Genomic DNA, 22,084 nt, shown 5'->3' on the forward strand with positions numbered 1-22,084 from the left:
TTGTTACTAATTTTTAATTTCATTGCACTCAGAAAATGTTGTCTACAGTTTGTACGTTTTGCAAAAGCTTGATTTAAATTTTATATGGAAATGCAAAGAACCAAGAAAAGCTAAGACAATCTTAGAGAATAACAACCTTAAAGGACATAAATAACCAAATATCGAGGGTTATGCATTAATGGTGCAAGGACAGACCAATGGAACAGAAAAGATACTTCAGAAACAGATTAGAAAATATATACATACTCGATTTATGACAAAGATGGCAGAACAGTGGAAAAGGATAGTCTGGTTCAACTAGATACTACAAATGGGGGGCGTAAATCTTGACTATCTCATATATACTGCACACAAAAACCCATTCCAGGTGGACAATATAACTAAATGAAAAAGATAAAATAATCAAGCTTCGAAAGAATAACTCAGGAGAATATTTTATAACCTTGGGGATAGGCAAAAATTTCTTACAATTCAAAAAACTTTCAACATAAACGAAAAGACTGGTAAAGTTGATTAACACTAAAGTTAAGAACTTTTGCTCATCAAAGACTCCATTTAAAAAGTGAAAAGGCAAGCCACTGAACAGAAGGTATTTTTATCTTTTATAATCTCCAAAGGGCTTATATCTGGATTATATAAAAAGAGACACTTCTCTTTTCTATCTTTCCTGGTTTTTTGGTCTTGATTATTCCATTGTTTACATTCCACTTAGATTACAGATCTGTTCATTCTCTTCACGGTTGTGTCAATTTTTGTTTTGCTTATACATATTTAAAGCCATATTACTAGGTACATGGCTAGGTACAATTTTAAACCCTTTTTTCAATATAAAGAGACCCTCTTTACCTCGAACAATGGTTTTTACCTTAAAGTCTACCTCGTTGATATTCATATAGCTACACCAGTTTTCTTTTGGTTAGTGTTCGGAGAGAGTACCTTTTTCCATCCTTTTATTTTCAACTCTATCTTCTGTTTCAGATGAATTTCTAAATTAATATATAGCTGGTTTTTAAAATCCAGTCTTTAATTTGTCCTTTAATTGGAGCACTTAATATATTTCAGTATGATTTCTGATATTATCAAAGTTTATATCTGCTACCTTACTATGTACTACTTTCTAACTGTCCCGCTGTTTTATATTTCTTTTTCTCTTTTCTTGCTTTCTTTTGGATTGACTAGCTTCTATTATTTCATTTTTCCCTCTCTATTAGGTTGGAAGTTACACATTCCATTAGTCTTTTTAGAGATTACCATGTACATCCTAACTTACCAAAGACTACTAATGTACTTTTACATATATTTGCAAAGACCTGTGAACATCTCAATTCCATGTAAACACCCAATTTGTCACTGCCGTCATATGTTTTAATTTTATATGCATTTTAAACCACACCAGACGTGACTTTGTTTTGGATGGTCATTACACATTTAGACCTAGCCACATGCTTTTGTTGCTCTTTTTCCCTTCCTGCATCCGTGACCTTCCACCTGAGATTTTCTTTCTGCCTTTAGTATTTCCTTCAGTTGGCATTTTGGTAAGATGAAATAGCAGGGAATCTTCATTCCTGAAAAGAATTTTTACTGAATATAAAAGACCTTTAAGTTTGCAGTTATTGGATGCTATTACTTCTGTTGAGAAGTTAGCTGTTAAAATAACAGTTGCCTCTCTGAATGTAATATCTTTTCCCCTTTGGCTGCTTTTAAGACTTTCCTGTTTTCTTCGGTTTCTTGCAATTTTCTTGTGGTGTACTGGGTTGGCCAAAAAGTTCATTCAGGTTTTTCCGTAAGATGTTACAGAAAGGGACTTCCCTGGTGGTACAGTGGTTAAGACTCCGCGCTCCCAATGCAGGGGGCCCGGGTTTGATCCCTGGTCAGGCAACTAGATCCCACACGCATGCCGCAACTGAGAGTCTGCGTGCCGCAACTAAATATCCTGCATGCCACAACTAAAGATCCCACGTGCCGCCACTAAGACCCGGAGCAGCCAAATAAATTAATTAATTAAAAAAAAAAGTTATGGGCTTCCGTGGTGGCGCAGTGGTTGGGAGCCCGCCTGCCGGTGCAGGGGACACGGGTACGGGCACTGGTCCGGGAAGATCCCATGTGCCGCGGGGCAGCTGGGCCTGGGAGCCACAGCTATTGAGCCTGCGCTCTGGAGCCTGCGGGCCACAACTGCTGGGCCTGTGTGCCGCAGCTGCTGGGGCCCGCGCGCCTGGAGCCCGTGCTCCGCGGCAGGAGAGGCCACTGCAGTGAGAGGCCCCACGCCTCTGCGAAGAGTGGTCCCCACTCGCTGCAACGGGAGAGGGCCCGTGCACGGCAGCGGGGACCCAGTGCAACCAGAAGTAAATAACGGATTAATTAAAAAAAAAAAAAAAAAAAAAAAAGGTTACAGAAAAACCCGAACGAACTTTTTGGCCAGCCCAATATTTAAGTGTGGATTGCTTTGTTTTTATCCTGCTTGTAATTTGTAGAACTTCTAGACTCTATGGCTTTATGAATCATTTCTTTAAATATTGTTTCTGATATATATACATATACATTTTCCCCCCTCTCCTTCTGGGATTCCAAGTCACTCTGTTAAACCTTCTCATGCATAATTTATGTTTTATTTTTTACATTTTCCACACTAATATCAATGCTTCATTCTACATAGTTCCTTCTATTTATTTATTTAGTTAGTTAGTTAGTTGTGGCAGGTCTTAGTTGCGGCAGGCGGGCTCCTTCGTTCCTTCTATTTATTTATTTAGTTGCGGCAGGCGGGCTCCTTAGTTGTGGCATGCACGTGGGATCTAGTTCCCTGACCAGGGATTGAAACTGGGCCCCCTGCATTGGGAGCGCGGAGTCTTAACCACGGTGCCACCAGGGAAGTCCCTCTACATAGTTCCTTCTAACTTACCTTCCAGTTCACTCATTTTCTTTTCAAATACGTCTAATCTGTTGTTAAACTCATCCACCAAGTTTTTAATTTCAGTTACTGTATTTTCACAGTTCCAGAATTTCTACTTGGTTCTTTTTCAGGTATTTTAAAAAAACTGTTTGCTCTAAGAAACTTTTCGATCCTTTACCTTGCTAAACATATATATTTTTTAAGGCAATATCTAAAATTCCTGTATCTAGAGCCCCTAGGTCTATTTCTGCTATCTGCTGTTACTATTGTTTCTTTTTAAATGTTACAGATAAGTGTGTACTGTGTATTTGAAAAACTACAGAAATAATTTGAGGTCTGTGATGATGTTACTTTTGTCCTGAAAGGATTTCTGTTTGCATATGTCAGGTGCCTGAGAGCCAGACAATGGTTTAAGAATCACTGCAATCAAACTTCTGAGACGGAGGTTCTCTATGTTGCTAGATGACTCAAAGGTGGCCTAAAATCTGAGCAAAGGCTATTTTAACTTCCAGTTCACCCTTAATCCTAGCAGTCTCAATCCAGAGCATGGGGTTTTCAGGGTCCCCTAACCTCAGCAGGTCCCAACCTCCCAGTTTTATCTCTTAAGCCTTGAGGCAATCAAAAATAAATTTAGCCTCTCAGCTTGAGTAGATGAACATCCCAGAAAAAGCAGCTCTAAATGCTGAGCTTACCTCTTTAGGTTTCTATCTTTTGCTGGGTTTTGGCTTAGTAATTCTTTGTTATCTAGTTCTTATGATGATGAGCAGATTTTTTAAACATTTTGTCTAGCTTTTGTAGTTGTCCTTAGCGGAAGGGCTGGTCCAAATTATCTCATGTGCCATTGCTATAATCAGAAGTTCCGTAACTACTGTGAATCTTTCTCTTTAGCATTACAAAGCGTGTTTCATTGTCTCTTAATGTGTTCCTTCCTCCCCTTAATTCAATTTTGCCTGTTATTTTCCTTTTATGTCTTTGTAGACCCTTTTATTTCACTTTCTGAATACCTTTGTTCTAGATTTTTCTACTGGATACATCATAGCTATTTATTTCTACTTATTGGAATCTCCTACTAGACAACCACTACCATAAAAACAAAAAAAAAGCATAATCAAAGAGGAAATCTTTCCATCTTATACTTACTGTAAATTCTTCCTCCTCCTCATCACCAGATTCTCCAAATATGTCTGCAATAAGATTTCTAGAATATAAAAAACTTTCATTTGCTTTCTTCTCATTTGCATAGGAATCATAAAATATTTTTCTAATAGGGTATAATTTAATAACAGTAAAACATGCAGATCTCAAGTGTCCATTTCAATGGGTTTTGACAAAAGCACATATTCATGTAACCATTATCCTAACGGAACAATTCCATCTCCCCAGGAAGTTCCCTTGTGGCCCTTTCTAGTCAGTCCCCCCTATCAACATCCCAGAGGCAACCACCACTCTGATTTCCACCACCACAGATTAGTTTTGCCTGTTCTTGAACCTCACATAAGTGGAATCAGATAACATGTCCTCTTTACTTCTTTCACTTAAGATAATATTTTTGAGGTTCAACCATGTTGTAGCATGCAGCAATAGTTCAGGACCTAAAATCCTGAATCCCCCAAGGTCATGAAATTAAGCAGGGTATATTGTATTACACCTCAACACGGAATTTTAATACGAGTTTAAAAACCCTGAAAGACAAACCCCTCTCTCTACCACCTTGTATGAACCCTGGGAAGTTCAGGTTACACTGTCACTTACTCTTCTTCATTCCCTGACTCACTATCACTCCCAAAGAGGTCCTTCTCTTCATTTTTCTTATCAGACAATTCTTTCCCTGCTTCTTCTTCACTGTCAGATGCTATCGTCTTCTCTCTTTTGCCTGATTTGTCTGATATAACATCACTGTCAGAGTCATCTGCATCAGAGACAACACGACTCTTCTTTGCTGCTGTTGAAAAAAAAAATCATCATTAATCTTACTCCATCACAGTCACTGTATTACTAAGTACAACAGGTGCTCTAAAATGTCAGTACGTGGCAAAACCCAAAGGCCTCATGATACACAGTTTAGAATAAAAAATAAATAAATAGCTGAAAGATTCAGAGTCATCTTACAATTATCTGCTATATAGAAGAAAGTGGCCAAAATGATGAAGATTTTCATCAACATAAAAGTGGGCATCAATAGCTACCTTTCTTTTTGGGGAACAGAGAAAATAAGAGTAGAATCCCTTCTATGCTGCCTAATATTAGCAGAACTCTAAAGGCCTGGACATTCTTTTGTGGAATCCCCATGTTCCTCAGTCATCCATCACTGCTCAATCTGGAATTTCTCATCTACCTTAGGAAACTGCACATGTGGTGCTCTTTTCCCTTCTCCTTTAACAACTGTCGGGTTACAAAGAAATGTCTTTTCCCAAAAAGATGTTTCATAAAAAAGTAATCAAGTAGTAAAGATTGGAATACTTTGTGGAGACATGGAGTCTCTAAATAGAGTCCCTCACAAACTTCCTTGAATTTGGCATTCAACAATGTTTAACAAATGAAGACAGGTACCCATGGGAGCTCAGTCATTGTCTAGGTGGGATGTAGTGCATTAGCTGTCAAAGAAAGAGACCACAGTTAACTCTGGATAAGGTTGGGTTTTCATGTAAAAGTATTCTTTTGAAACATTACCCTTTCCAGTTAAAAAAAAAAAGGACTTCCCTGGTGGTCCAGTGGTAAAGAATCCGCCTTACAATGCAGGGGAAGTGGGTTTGATCCCTAGTCAGGAAACTAAGATCTCACATGCTGTGGGGCGACTAAGCCCTCATGCCACAACTACTGAGCTCGCGAGCCTCAACTAGAGCCCGCATGCTGCAAACTACAGAGCCCATGCACTCTGAAGCCCGCGCGCACAACTACAGAGCCCACACGCCCTGGAGCCTGTGTGTCACAACTAGAGAGAGAAAATCTGCAAGCCACAACTAGAGAGAAGCCCGCGGACAACGAAGAGCCCGTGTGCTGCAACGAAAGATCCCACGCGCCACAACTAAGACCTGACGCAGCCAAAAATAAATTAATAAAAAATCTTTTAAAAAATCCTCATTTTCATATAAATCTTTCATATTGCCATTACAATGCAGTCTAGTTTATCATTTTGAGGCAGTCAGAACTTAACAAATGCTGCTAGAACAACTCAAAGGAAATTTAATATTAAGACTTGCCAAGGAGGGAAATCCCTGGCGGTCCAGTGGTTAGGACTCCGGGCTTTCACTGCCAAGCTCATGAGTTCAATCCCTGGTTGGGGAACTAAGATTCCATAAGCCACATGGTGCAGCCAAAAAAACCACAAAAAACAAAACAAAAAACCGAAACACTTGCCAATGAAAACCAGTGTCCTGGTGATATTTTAGAACACCAAGTTGAATGAGAGAATACAGACCTAACATTCCAGGAAAAGAAACAATGCTTCATAGTTATAAGCTTAGACAACAAGTAAAGCTATGGAGGGACTTCCCTGGTGGTTCAGTGGTGGAGAATCTGCCTTCCAATGCAGGGGACACAGGGTCGATCCCTGATCAGGGAACTAAGATCCCACATGCCATGGGGAAACTAAGTCTGCGTGCCGCAACTACTGAGCCCGCGTGCTCTGGAGCCCGTGTTCCACAACTAGAGAGCCCGTGTGCCTCAACTAAGACCCGACGCAGCCAAATAAATAAATAAATAAAAGTAGAGCTAAGGAAAAACAGCCCAAAATAATTCCTTACATGCTTTCTCTTCATCGTCACTATCAGAAAGCACGGCAGCTTTTCGCTTCGCTACCTTCTCCTCCGCCCCCTCTTTTTCTTCATCCTCATCACTGCCAATCTTGGGCCTTTCTGGTTCTCCCTCCTCGCTGTCAGAACTGCTGAACCGCTTCCTGTCTGCATGGGCATCTGCACGAAAGGGGTCGCTCTGCACTTCTGTGTCCTCTCTCTTGCTCTCCCCGTCGCTGTCCTCATCAGACCCCGGCTTCTGTTTGTGTCTGGAGGCACCCTCAGCTTCGGAGTCGCTGGCAGGTCCCTTCTGAGGCTCCTCGCTCTCAGAGTCACTGACTTGGGGTTTGGGAAGCTCCTCAGTTTCCGAGTCACTGGCTTGGTGCCTTGGGGGATCCTCGCTTTCTGAGTCACTGACACGGGGTTTAGGAAGCTCCTCAGTTTCCGAGTCACTGGCTTGGTGCCTTGGCGGGTCCTCGCTTTCTGAGTCACTGATCCGGGGTTTGGGAAGCTCCTCAGTTTCCGAGTCACTGGCCTGAGTCCTCTGAGGCCCCTCACTTTCTGAGTCACTGATCCGAGGCTTGGGAAGCTCCTCGCTTTCCGAGTCACTAATGCGAGGTTTGGGAAGCTCCTCGTTTTCAGAGTCACTGGCTTGGTGTCTTGGGGGCTCCTCACTCTCAGAGTCGCTGACTTGAGGTTTTAGCGCATCCTCTGCTTCCGAGTAACTGGCAGGACTTTTGGGGAGCTCTTCAACCTCTGAATCACTGGCAGGAGGCTTCCTAACGTCTTCATTTTCTGAGTCACTCGCGTGCCCATTAAGCAGCTGCTCATTTTCAGAGTCACTCACAGGTAACTTCCTGGTCCCCTCATTCTCAGAGTCGCTCCCATGGTGACTGACGCCCTCGTTTTCGGAATCACTCGCAGGAGGCTCCGCGTGCTCTTCCGATTCAGAGTCACTGTCTTTTTGCCTTTGAAGCTCCTCACTTTCAGAGTCACTGGCATTAAGATTTGAGGGGTCATCATTCTCAGAGTCTGTCACATGATGTCTTTTGTTGAGGCCATCTTCTCGATCACTAGGTTCATTCTGAAAAATCAAGGGAGAAAAAATTAGAAAAGTGCAAAAAAAGTTTTGGTAGTAAAAATGTTAAAAATTTTCAACTTAAAAAAAAAAAAGGAATACGCATGCTTAAATGTAGAATTCTCATCCTATACGTATATAGAAACATCCCACTTTTAAAAAGGCCATTCATCTGTGAAATGGCTAACGTGGTTTAGATCCCAAAATGAGGACCGATAACCTGCCTTCATGAATCTGTAAAGCATATACCCCCAGAATACTCTACGGTACCTTATACTTTGAAAAGCTAGATTAAACAACAACAAAAAATAAACCTTAGCTTTCTCATATAATTCTAGCTCCTAAATATATTCTTTAAGTACATACAAGCAAACATGTACCCAGGTTCTTTTAAAAAAGGAACATTCTTGGGTTTTATAATGTTAAAGTTATTTTAAGGAAGAGAACTATAAAACTTTACTTTATTTAAAGAGCCAAAATACACTTAGGGCACATTCTCCCAAGTGAATCTGAACGTATAAGGAGAGGAGCAACTAACAGAGCCAAATACCATGTTAGGGTCTCTCCTGCTAGTTTACTCCTCACGAGAGTATTTTTCATGATTAGAGAACTGAGGCTTAGAGCAGTCTTGGACATATATCTAGTAACCCTGGCAAAAAATTTAAAGTTTTAGGGAAAACACTGACTAATCCAGCTATACTAACAAATAATGTTACATGAAGGAATCTGAAAACTCTAGGGTACAAATTTGATCTAAGCACATTATAGCTATGTTTTTTAAATGCAGAGAAAAATATATAAAACTAAACATACCAAAATACTAATAACTAGAATGTGGAGAATTTTTTCCCTTCTATAATAGTATCTGAACTTCCAGTAACATGGTAATTAATATTCTGGCTTAAAAAGTAAAGTACTTCTGTGTTTGAGTTTTCCCCCTTAAAAGTTTACTGAGCCAAATATTTTTCTTTAGAATATATGACGGACATTTCCTGAACTTACCACAGATCAATCTTCAAGGAACAAAGAGCCTTTAATAAAGTATATGCCCACCATATCACACAATGAAATAATTAAGCAGTAAGAGAATACAGTGACAAGATAAAAGGCATTAAAATGTTTTCACAAAACCCGCACTTTAATTTGCTTCGGGCTCATTTAAAAAAGATTAAGTATGCTGTGTCTACAACTTCAGAAAAGAGTACAAAAACTTATAAAATAAGCTTATAAAATATGTTTGAGGGTTTTTCCCCTCCATATTTCATTGCCATCTTGATAGCACAGAGTTCCAAAGATACAGTAACTGCTATACATATTCATTCAGGTATAACATATTCAGGAAACTTTCTAAAATAATAAACTTTTCAAATTTCCCAAAGACATTTTTCTTTTACTATCACGGGACACTCACAGCATAGCACTGGATTCCTTGTCAGTCATACATCCTACTACCCCAATGAAACTGGCATTTATCTATTAAATTAGGACAGGAGAAATAACATAGAACCTTTTGATACAGTACAAGATATAGTACTCTATATACTGCTAGAAGTTTACTCTTGGCCATACGTCATAATTTAATTCTTTTATATTTTAAAAGAATATAGATGAAGAAATTAACTATCCAGAATGTAAGCCCTAAGAAGGCAGGCATTTTTTGGTCTGTTTTCTTCACTGAGAAGGCACACTCTGTGCTTCAGAGCACAGAATGGTGTCTGGTATATACAAAATTACAGTAAATTCTTACTAATTAAGTAATTACTTACTTACCTACCTACTTACTTACTGTGGAAGAAAGTAATTACTTACTTAATTTTCTCATTTAATAAAAAGAGTTAAATGAGAATAATTTAAAGTGAGGAATAATTAACTGAACAAGTATTTGTTTAATGTCTACCACGTGTAAGGTGCTAGGAATCAAAGCTGACCATGTCTCAGTGCCTGACCTTAAGGAAATGTTGTCTAATGAGCCAGCCAAATATACCATAACAATACAGTATAACGTGCACTGTTATGAAGGTATGCGTGACATTTTGAAAGCCTACAGGAAGTAATCTATATGAGACTAAGCTATAAAAGGTGTGTAGACAACAGGTATTCAGAATTAGTTTGTGATGACTGAATTAAGAAGTTAACTACGTTACTGAGGGCAGAAGATGAAACATACAGGTACCAGCAGAGGCAACTTAAAGCAGGAGGCAGAAGGGGAAATTGTTAACTGGCTTTTGGAATGCTTTCCATGGCATACACATGACATAACTCCAACAACATGTTCGTGTGTGACTCAATTTATTTCAGCTGCAAACAACAGAAATCATCTCAGGCTAGCTCCAGAAAAAAAGAACAATCTTTCCAGAATCAAAGTGGAATAAATGGCTAAAGGCTCAAGAAGGGTAGGAACCAAGGCAGCTCAGAGAGCTTAGAAAAGGAAACTCAAGGACCTTTCACTAGAGCACTATCAATAACATGACTCAGCTCTCACCTTGCTAAATTTCAGTGTCCAGGATCTAAATTTTAAATTCCCAGGAGACATGATCTAACTGGCCATGGCAACAGAGGATGTCGTTACTCTGTGACTCAATGCCAGAGCAGGGGCACAGCACTGGGAGCCACTCCCAAAGAAAGGAGAGATACCATGACCTGAGTAGTCTTCCCAAAACTTATCTGTTACACTCTACCCTGGACTTCCCAACACATGGTGTATGCATTCCAAACAAGCAACCATTACAAGGACATTACATGTAATTAATGACTGTGAAACTTATGAATTCCCATCAATTTTTGAGGAGTTTCATAAAATCCTGAGTATCTATCCATTACATGTGGCACAGTGGGGAAAATGTGGGAAATCATTGCAGTAAGAAAGTACTGGTCGACAGACTCAAGTTAAAGAAGGCAGTTAGGTAAAGACATCATAGGATTTGGGAAAAGAATTAACCTTGGGCTTCCCTGGTGGCGCAGTGGTTGAGAGTCTGCCTGCCAATGCAGGGGACACGGGTTCGAGCCCTGGTCTGGGAGGATCCCACATGCCGCGGAGCAACTGGGCCCGTGAGCCACAATTACTGAGCCTGCGCGTCTGGGCCTGTGCTCCGCAACAAGAGAGGCCGCGATAGTGAGAGGCACGGCGCGCGCACTGCGATGAAGAGTGGCCCCCGCTTGCCGCAACTAGAGAAAGCCCTCGCGCAGAAACGAAGACCCAACACAGCCATAAATAAATTAATTAATTAATTAAAAAAAAAAAAAAAAAGAACTAACCTTAAAAGTTATCAAAACAATATTCAAATATTTTAGACTGGTTTCAGCAATTAGTCTAAATTGCAAACTTAAAAAAAATCCAAAATACAGTTTTTAAAAAGTCAAATATGGGTACAACAAATCAATAGCAGAAGCTGCCATTTAAATGCTATTTCTTAATAATATTAAAAAAAATCCCTAATTTTAACTGTCAGAGAAATTGAGCACTCTAAGTGTCCTCAGAGGCTTTAGAAATGTCTATAATGCCTCACACTTCCCTCTTATGATCATTTACATTGTAGTTATAAATAACTTCTGGTTCCCCATAATGAATGATCTGGTGGTTTATCTCAGCAATCAAATGGTAACACACTCTTTATGACCAGTGCCACAATACACATGCACAGAGATAATTAACATTTTAAAATTACAAAATAAATAATAAAACTGCTGTAAAGCAAACATCAATTTGTAAATTACAAAGTAGTATAAGAATGTCAAATAGGAGTCCTTGTACAGAACCAAACAACTCAGGACACCTGTTCCCAGTAAAAGAAACTCAAAACTGTTGAACTTGCATTCTAACCTTCCATCATAAATTGGTAAAACATTCAACACCAAGTCACACAGTAAATTCCATGAAGAAATATCTATAGGAGCATTTTCAAAACCATGTTTTACTGGACCTTAGTTCCAGAAGATATATTTGAAATCCTCGTCTTGGAGTTTGTCAATACATATCATCTTAAAAGCATAAGGAAGAATCTGGGAAATCCAGTTTTTACTACACAATGCTGTTAATCCAGGGTAGGTCCTGGAACGCTGCAAGGCTTTGACTCTGAGAAACTCCAGCTTTACAGCAAGCACAAACACACATAACAAAATGAAGATGTATACCAGTGTCCTTTGTCAAAAGCTGGCTGATCTTATTAGAATCAGTCAAAAACAGAAGCACTCCTGATGAGTACTAGAAAAAGAAAATGTCTACACAAAGTCTAAGAGTTTATAATGGGGACTTCCCCGGGGGTGCAGTGGTTAAGAATCCACCTGCCAATGCAGGGGCCACGGGTTCCATCCCTGGTGCGGGAAGATCCCACATGCCGCAGAGCAACTAAGCCCATGCGTCACAACTACTAAGCCTGCGCTCTAGAGCCCGCAAGCCACAACCACTGAGCCCATGTGCCATAACTACTGAAGCCTGCGCGCCTAGAGCCAGTGCTCCACAATGAGAAGCCCGCGCACCACAACGAAGGGTAGCCCCTGATCGCCGCAACTAGAGAAAGCCCGCGTGCGGCAACGAAAACCCAATGCAGCCAAAAATAAATAAATAATTAATTAATTTTTAAAAAAAAGTTTATAATGATGAAGCAAACTCCTGCCTACCTCCCCAGACTCATTTCTGCCCTCTCACCACCATCAACCCTATGTGCTGCAGCAGCAGTTCCCAAACTTTTGCATAAGAATAACTTGGGGAGCTTTGGAGGAAAACATACAGATTTTTGTGCTTCTCACCTCCAGATATTAATACAGTAAGTCTGGGGAAGAGGTCAAAGAATCTGCATTTTGACATCTAATCCAAGTGATTCTAACCGCACATTATAATTTTACTGCAGACACATGGAACTACTAACTTCACTGTTACCTCCATGCTTTTACCTCACCTAGTCCTTTTCATACCTCAACACTAGGCAAAAATACCCCCTTCCTGAAGCCTCTTCCATCCTTCTCTCTAGGTAGAATGGACTCTGTGCAATATAATGTGACAGTTCACAACGTGGCCTTTAGTGTCGGTAAGACCTGGGGTCCAAAGCCTAGCTCGCAACCACCTTCTACTGTGTAATCCAGGGAAATTTTCTTAACTTCTCAAAACCTCAATTCCTCAATATGACAGAGTCAGAAATAGTATCTATAAGTTAGAGGGCCGTTCAGAGGACCAAATGCATGTAACGCAGTTAGCATGTGCCTGTGAGCATTCAATACATGTTGTTAATCATTTATAACAAAAATACCTTATTAATTACAAAACATTCACCCTTCAAGACTCAGCTCAAATACATCATCTATGAAGGCTGAGCTGGTCAGTCATTCCTTCTTACATGTCCCCATAGCATCCTGTATCTCTACCTCACTGAAAGGTGATTTTTTACACATTTATCTTCATAATATGATTGAATAAATGACCTTAAGATCAAAAAACTATCTTTTACCTTCAGTATACAGAAGATACTCAAATTAAATTCACTGAAATAAAACAAATCCACAAGACAATGCTTAACAAAAAAGAACCAAAGCAAAACAATGTTCTTCTCCTCAATTTGGTAGACTCAAAGACAAAGGCTGAAACCTAACACAAAAAAAAGAAGTGTAGATGGAATCAAAAGAACTGGTAAGAAATAGGGTAAACAAGGGACGGCAAAAGCCAACAAGAATCTTCTACGGGCTCTGATGTACTTCCCCATAGGAATACTTTACTTATACTAGCACGTCTCTGTGGAAAGATCCAAATGACCGCAGACTGCCATCTTTACTCAATTCAGAGTAAGGCTGGCGCTAATGGGGCTGTCACCAACTTCAATGACAGACAGATGCTTGTGCCCACTAGGCTTTGCCTACAGTCAGAAAACAAGGAGAAGCTATGCGCCATTTCCAAACAATCTCTTTCTCGATTGTCCCACACACTACTTTTTTCCTGTGAGACCCTCAGGAAGGGAACACTACTTTTCTATGCAGATGAAATCTACAAGCTGTATTGTTAAATGCTTATTACCTTCAATGTATTTCTGTGGGATAAAAACCAGCTGACCACAATCCACAACTAATTTCACACTGTTCAAGAGAATTATTTATTTATTTTTTGGCCGCACCTTGCAGCATGTGGGATCTTAGTTCTCAGAACAGGGATCGAACCAATGCCCTCTGCCTTGGAAATGTGGAGTCTTAACCATTGGACCACCAGTGAAGTCCCCAAGAGTAAACAACAAAAATTAGAACTGGCAACCAGTTATAACTAGGTCACATTCACGCTCAAACTGCTTTATTAAAAAATGTGTTTTCAGTAATGACTATTCAAAAACATTTTTAAAAAAATCTTTCCCCTTTTCCCTATCTGCCCTACCGTCAACGTTGTGTGAAGATTCTGAGTTCTCAAAGTGCTCTACACAGAATAAATATACTTGAAAACTCCCCTGATATTCATATCCCTTTTAGAAACCTAGCCCAAAAGATGTTAATAACCTAGAAACAAATAATTTAAATATGTCATCAACTTATTGCTGCAATTGCTTATATATAGATTTCTTTAACAAACCAGGCCTAAACTTAAGAATATTATTTTTAAATTTCATTTCATAAGGTAAGTCTCTTTTGCTTTAAAACAGTGGGCCTCAACCTCATAAAGATTAACTCTTGACTAGCCCCCTAAGAAATAATCTGCCTAATTACTGTAAAGGCTAATTGTAAAATAATTAAAGGAAACCAGATTATGTCCCCTCAAAATATGCCTCTGACATAAATATTTTGATCTGAAGGCAATTAATAAGCAGTAAACACAAGAGTAGCTCTCTCTACCTTCCCCCCTTTTCCTTCAAAAGGCAGGATATTCCCATTACTGGAGACAGGACTGTCATTAGCCCAAAGACACCAGCAGAGGAATCAGCAAACAAACTTTACTACATTAGCTTCTTCCCATATATTTAACCTTCGCAGTCTGTCACCCTTGGAAGCCTAGAACTGCTTTCCTTTGTCCTGTCCTTTCTCCACAAAATTATGACTCTCTGTTGAAGATGCTATATAAACTAGAATTCTAAGCTACTGCTTTGAGTTACTCTCTGTTGAGTTTTTTCCTGTGTGATGTATGTTGCACATGTTAATAAACTCGGATTTTTTTTCACTTGTTAATGTCTTTTTGTTAAAGAATTCCAACCTAAGATGGGTAGGGGTAAAATTTTGCCTCCCCTACATAACATAACTGCTATTACAGTTTTCAGAGCTGTTACATAAGTTTTATTTAGCCCTCATAATAATTATTTTAACCCACTGTCAAGATGGTGGAGCTGAGGCTCAGAGATGAAATAATTTTTCTAGGACCTGACAGTCATTATGGTTATTAAGTGGCAAAGCCAATATATGAAACTACACTTTGGCCATCACACTGCCTTTCACTCTAAAGAGCTATGCAAATACAACATTTTATCATCATCACCCAAGAGAGATTTGCTATTATACCATCTAACCCAAACTTAATTCTTCAGTATCATCTTCCATTAAACTATCCCACTTTCCAGTCACAATACTCATTCTTGAAATGTAACAAGTCCTTCTCAATCCTAGGCCTTTGAACCTGCGGCTCTCCAGCTAGAATCATCGCCAGCACCCCTCACCGGCTTCGGCATCTGGCAATAATGTCAGACTCGTTCCTCAGAGTCCACTCAGCCCACCCTCCCGTCCTCCCGTGGCCCTTCGTATGTACCCTTTCGGTAATTTTTAAATATATTTAAAATTATTTGACGCATGCTAGTAAAAATAGGTAACCATATAAAATGATGGGACAGTTATTCTAACTATTCTCCCTTTGATTTTAAATATTAATGTGCCAACACAGGAAAGTATAAAGAAAATTAAAATTACCTTTAATAACAACCCAAAGTTCACCATCATTTCCAATTTTTACAAGGAATTTCTTCCCAATCTTTTCTTTGTGTGAATTCACTTTAAAAAAGTAAACAAGGATCTAGAATCACAATTAATTTAATGGCCGTCACACACTGAATTCTCCCATGTCACAAAATATTCTTTGAAAACAATTTTAATGGACACATTGCCACTCTTACAAAAGTTCTACTTACATTTTAATCACTAGTTTTTTATATCGTTGGATACTTCTTGTTTCCTTTCTTATGCTTTCTACACCTCATTTGTCCATTTCAGTGTTCTCAGCCTAAGGGTAGCTCTGGGTTCTCCCCTAAGGGGGCATTTGTGAATGCGAGGGACCATTTTCGGCTGGCCATGACTGGAGAGGATATGTTACTACCATTTTATTTACCGTTTGGGAACCAAGATACTAAATGTCCTGCAATATACAGGCCTGCCTCCGAATGCCAACAGCTGGCTTACTCAGAGTCACCCGTTTAGGAAAGCACTGGGCTGCCCTCCATGCAGAGGAGGCCACGGACAGGACCCACACACACACACAGGCAGGAGACCCAGTGAGACGGAAGAGCCAAATGGCCTAACAGAGACTGTGGTAATAGACAAGTAAAGCATCCTGGGTTCTTCTGGAATGTGAATGGGGGAATATGGAGAGGTCTGACCAATTATTAGAAGAGATAAAAACTAAGCCAGATGAGGGCTTCTGGTATGAAAATGAAAAGCTCTGCTGACCCACTCTCCAGTGAAACTGGTTAAAAGTATTGAAAAACAACTATTCAAAGCCCCTGGCAATGGTCCTAAAGACAAAGAGTGAATAAAGAAACATCTACCCAAGAAGATCTACAAAAAGTTGGTAAGAGAAGCCGAAGTATCTGGTATCTGAACCAAGACCACTCCTCACTTTCAACTTCACAGCTCAGTCAGAAAGACACTACTCCAGGCTGCTGCAGCCAAAGACAAAGGGTCCCCTTTCCCTCCAGCTTCCAGGGGCAGGGTGTCTTCCCAGGAAGAGCCCGATGTCAGCATTTCTCATTCTGCCTCCAGCTACCTGCTGCTGAAGGTAAGTTCCAGGCAAATGTAGTTGCAAGTGGGGGCTCCCATCTTCTGCCCAGCACTCCATCACAGTAAGAAGGCTCTTCTTTGGGCACAGCACACTGACAATACTGGGGCCCTGATCACCCTTGCCCCCACCTGTGTGACAGTGGTTCCATGCCAAGAGAGGCAAGCCGGGAGCACCTCAGGCTGCTATCAAATCCCCACTGCACACTGAGAGCTCGGCTTCTAGAACTGGGATGTCACTCAGAAAGAAACCTGCCGTCACTCTCTCCCCACCCCCTACCCCAAACTCCAGAGCCCCAGCTCAGAGATTTTGCTTGGGGAAAAAGCAGGCAGTAAAGTAGATAGCTTCTAATTTTCCCCCAAAGAAACCAACTTCATTTGTAACCAAGCTTGGGGACGTTCAGGCTAAGGCACTTTCACTAACACTGGAAACTGGTGGAAGGCACTTAGAAGAAGATTCAAAATACAGGATAAACTGTAGGCCAGCTAGTTTGCAGGAGATAACCAGGTAATAATACAGCTGGGAGGAGCCATCCTGAGGTCAGAACAAAGCAAACACAGACCTCAGAAATTATGCCTTCAAAGGAGCCAGAATTTGATTAGATTGACTTGTTGAGCAATTTATGCCATAGGGCATTGCTGAAAATAACACAGCCATCAGTGGAGTTTTAACAGCTGATTGTGGTCAGAGAAAGAGAAAAAAAGAGCCCTACTAATACCACTGTCATCCCAGGTGACTGTAAGCATGTCCCAAATTGCGCATCTCTGAGGATGCAACACCAGAGATTTAAAACTGCGAGTGAGGAAACAGTATTCACTAAAATAATCCAGCTAGTCACTGAACAATTACTCTAAAATGTCCAGTTTCCAGCAATAAATTAAAAGGCATGCAAAGAAACTGGAAAGTATGACCCATAACCAGGAAAAAAGCAGGCAACAGAAACTGCCTGTGAGAGCAACCAGGTATTAGATTTCTCAGGAAAAGACTTCAAAGTGGCCATTTGTAAACATGGTTAAAAAAATAAAGGCATGATGACAATATCATATCAAATAGAGAATATATATAGAAATAGAAATTTGACTCACCACCTATAAGAGTAACCCAGTAAGATTAACAGCTGACTCCTCAATGGAAACAATGGAGGAAGAAAGCAGTGGGATAACATATTCTAAGTGCTCAAAGAAAAACTATCAACTAAGAATCCTATATCCAACAAAGCTATCTTTCAAAAATAATTAACAAAAAAGAAATGAAAACTTTTCTAGATAACCAAGAAAAGGAAAGAATTTGTCAAGTAGACCCACCATACAAGAACTGCTAAAGGAAGTTCTTCAGGCTGAAAGCAAGTGACCTCAGTGAATCCACATGAAAAAACAATAAGCACCAGTAAACATAACTGTGTAATTATGAAAGACAGTATAAATGCATATTTTCTCTGTTCTTAATTTAACTGATTTATGTAACAGTTGCATAAAGTAATATGTATATACTGTATTGCTGGACTTGTAATACATAAGACCAATGACAGTACAAAGAAGGTGGGTGGGAACAAACCTGTATTACACTAAGGAAATAACTTCTATAACAACGCATTGTTGGATTTTAGCATTAATAAATATAATATGTATAACAATAATATTACAAAAAGAGAAAAAGAATAGAGCTACATAGCACTAACCTTACTATATACCATTGGAATTAAGCTACCGTAAATCTGAAGCTGATTCTGATTAATATATGTGGTAAACCCTAGAGCAACCACTAAAAAAAAAAACAAACCTCAAAACCATAGTAAAAATATTATTAAAGAAATTAAAATGCACAGAGTATTAAAAATATAACTACAATAATTTGTTAACGAGTACACTAGAGAAAAAGACATAAAGTGTGATATCAAAAACATAAAATGTGGGGGAGAGCAAAAATGTGTAACTTTAGCATGTACTTGAAGTTATCAGCTTAAAATAGACTGGTATAAGATATTTTACATAAGCCTCATGGTAACCCATAAAGCAAAAAGGTATACTAGATATACAAAAAAAAATTTTTTTAAGTAATCTAAGCATACCGCTAACAGAAAATCATCAAACCACAAAGGAAGAGAGCGGGAGAAGGAAAAAAGGAATGACAAAACAGTCAGAAAACAAAGAACAAAATAGCAATAATAAGTCCCTACCTATCAGTATTTACTTTAAATGTAAATGGACTCAATTCTTCAACCAAACGATAAGAGTGGTTAAATGGATGGGAAAAACAAAAACAAAAACTGAACTATATGCTGTCTACAAGAGACTCACTTCAGCTTTTAGGACACACGCAGACTGAACAAAAAAAAAAGGATGGAAAAAGATATTTCAGGCAAATGGAAACCAAATGAAAGCAGAGGTAGCTATATTTATAATCAGAGAAAATAGACTTTTAGCCAAAAACTATAATAAGATACAAAGAAAGTCATTATATTGTATAATGATAATAGAGTTAATCCAACAAGAGGATTTACCATTTGTAAATATTTACGCACCCAACATCAGAGTACCTAAATATTAACAGACCTTAAGGAAGAAATAAGATATCAACACAATAATAGTAGGGAACTTCAATGTCTCACTTTCAAAATGGATAGATCATCCAGATAGAAAATCAATAAGGAAATACTGGGCTTAAACTACACGTTAGGCCAAATGGACTGAACAGACATTTACAGAACATTCCATCCAACAGGAGCAGAGTACACATTCTTCTCAAGTGCACATGAACAATCTCCAGTACAGATCATATGTTAGGCCACAAAGTAAGTCCTGATAAATTTAAGAAGACTGAAATCATACCAAACATCTTTTCCAACCACAATGGTATGAAAGTAGAAATGAGTATAAGTATGAGAAGTATGAGAAGAAAACTGAAAATTTCACAAACATGTGGAGATCAAACATCATGTTGCTAAACAACCAACGAGTCAAAGAAGAATTCAAAAAATATCTTGAGACAAATGAAAATGGAAATATTGATATAACATACCAAAACTTACGGAATACAGCAAAGCAGTCCTAAGAGGGAAGCTTACAGCAATAAATGCCTATATTAAAAAAAAAGAAATATCTCAAATAACAACTTTACACCCCAAGGAACTAGAAAAAAGAAACTAAGCCCAAAATTATTAGAAGGAAAAAAAAATAACAAAAATCAGAGCAGAAATAAATGAAATAGAGACTAAAAAGACAATAGAAAGGTCAATAAAATTAAGACCTGTTTTTTACAAAAGATAAACAAATAGACAAACCTTTAGCTAGACTTACCAAGAAAAAAAAGAGGATGGAAAGAAATAAAACTATAAAGGAAAGAGGAGACATTACAATTGATACCACACAAATACAGAGGATCATAAAAACTAAGAACTGTATGCTGAGAAACTGGACAATCTGTAAGAAATGGATAAGTTCCTAGAAACATACAAGCTACTAAGATTGAATCATGAAGAAATAGAAAATCTAAATAGACTGATTACTGTGAAGAGATGGAATCAGTAATCAAAAACCGCCCAACATAGAAAAGTTCAGGACCAGATGGCTTTACTGGTGAATTCCACCAAACATTTAAAGAAGAATTAATACCAGTCCTTCTCAAAGAGTGCCAAAAACTTGAAGAGGAGGGAGCACTTCCAAACTCATTTCATGAAGCTGGCATTACCCTGATACCAAAACCAGACACGGACACAAGAAAAGAAAATTACAGGCCAATATCCTTGATGAACATAGATGCAAAAATCCTCAACAAATTATTAACAAACCAAGTTCAGCAATACATTAAAAGAATCATACACCATGGTCAAATGGGATTTATTCCAGGGATGCAAGGATGGTTCAACATCCACAAATCAATCAATGTGATATACCATATTAACAAAATGAAAGCTAAAAATCACATGATCATCTCAATAGATGCAAAAAAAAAAGTAATTCAACTTTGATTCATGACAAAAACTCTTAACAAACTGGGCAAAGAGAGAATGTATCTCAACATAATAAAGGCCATATGACAAGCCCACAGCCAACATCACACTCAATAGTGCAAAGCTGTAAGCTTTTCCTCTAAGATCAGGAACAAGACAAGAATGTCCACTCTCACCACTTTCATACAACACAGTATTGGAAGGCTTAGCAATTAGGCAAGAAAAAGAAATAAAAGGCATCCAAATCAGAAAGGAAGATGTAACATGGTCTTTATTTGCAGATGACATAATATATAGAGAAAACCCTAAAGACTCCACCAGAAAACTGATAGAACTAATCAATGAATTCAGTAAAGTTGCAGGATACAAATCAATATACAAAAATCTGTTGCACTTCTTTACAGTAACAATGAACTATGAAAAGAAATTAAGAAAACAATCCCATTTATAATTGCCTCAAAAAGAATAAAAGAATCTAGGAATAAATTTAACCAACAAGGAGAGTACACTGAAAACTGTAAGACACTGATAAAAAAAATCAAAGACAGGGCTTCCCTGGTGGTGCAGTGGTTAAGAATCCGCCTGCCAATGCAGGGGACATGGGTTCGAGCCCTGGTCCGGGAAGATCCCACATGCCACAGAGCAACTAAGCCCGTGTGCCACAACTACTGAGCCTGTGCTCTAGAGCCCGCGAGCCAAAACTACTGAGCCCGCGAGCCACAACTACTGAAGCCCGTGCACCTAGAGCCCATGCTCCACAACAGGAGAGGCCACCGCAATGAGAAGCCCGCGCACCGCAAGGAAGAGTAGCCCCCGCTCGTCACAACTAGAGAAAGCCTGCGCGCAGCAACGAAGACCCAACACAGCCAAAAATAAAAAATAAATAAAATAAATTAATTTAAAAAAAAATCGAAGACATAAATAAAAAGAAAGCTATTATGTGCTTATGGATTAGAAAAATTGATAGTTAAAATGACCATACTACCCAAAGCAATCTACAGATTTAATGCAATCCATTTCAAAATTATGACATTTTTCAAAAAACTAGAAAAAATAATCCTAAAGCTCTATGGAACCACAGAAGATACTGAATAGCCAAAACAATCTTGAGAAAGAACAAAGCCACAGAGGCATCATATGCCCTGATCTCAAACTATATTACGAAGCTACAGTAGTCAAGACAGTGTTAACACTGGCATAAAAAACAGACACATAGATCGACAGAACAGAATAGAGAGCCCAGAAACAAACCCATGCATGTATGGTCAAATGATCTACAACAAAGGAGCCAAGAATATACAATGAGAAAGAATAGTCTCTTCAATAAATGGTGTTGGGAAAAGTGGACAGCTACATGAAAAAGAATCAAACTGGATTACTTTCACACCATATACAACAGTATACTCAAAATGGGTTAAAAACTTAAATGTAAGACCTAAAACCATAAAACTCTTAGAAGAAAACATATGCAGTGCACTCTTTGACACTGGTCTTAGCA

General features: G+C 38.9%; 1 protein-coding gene across 6 annotated transcripts in view; it reads right to left on the reverse strand.

The window, feature by feature from the left end:
• IWS1 (interacts with SUPT6H, CTD assembly factor 1) overlaps positions 1 to 22,084 on the reverse strand; it is a 47,404-nt gene that overhangs the window by 18,576 nt on the left and 6,744 nt on the right. For 5 of the 6 annotated variants that reach the window (XR_011074164.1, XM_068545302.1, XM_068545301.1 and 2 more), the window contains exons 3-5: positions 6,631 to 7,702; positions 4,640 to 4,829; positions 4,028 to 4,085 (exon numbers count right to left, since the gene is read on the reverse strand). Coding sequence is in view for 5 of the 6 variants with exons in the window: in XM_068545302.1 (XP_068401403.1) it covers positions 4,028 to 4,085; positions 4,640 to 4,829; positions 6,631 to 7,702 (1,320 nt within the window). In the remaining variant the exon portion in view is untranslated. The remainder of the gene's footprint in view (positions 1 to 4,027; positions 4,086 to 4,639; positions 4,830 to 6,630; positions 7,703 to 22,084) is intronic. The other variant, XM_068545303.1, reaches the window with a different exon arrangement.

Source organism: Eschrichtius robustus, chromosome 5 (genome assembly GCF_028021215.1).
Source record: "Eschrichtius robustus isolate mEscRob2 chromosome 5, mEscRob2.pri, whole genome shotgun sequence".
NCBI lineage: Eukaryota > Metazoa > Chordata > Mammalia > Artiodactyla > Eschrichtiidae > Eschrichtius > Eschrichtius robustus.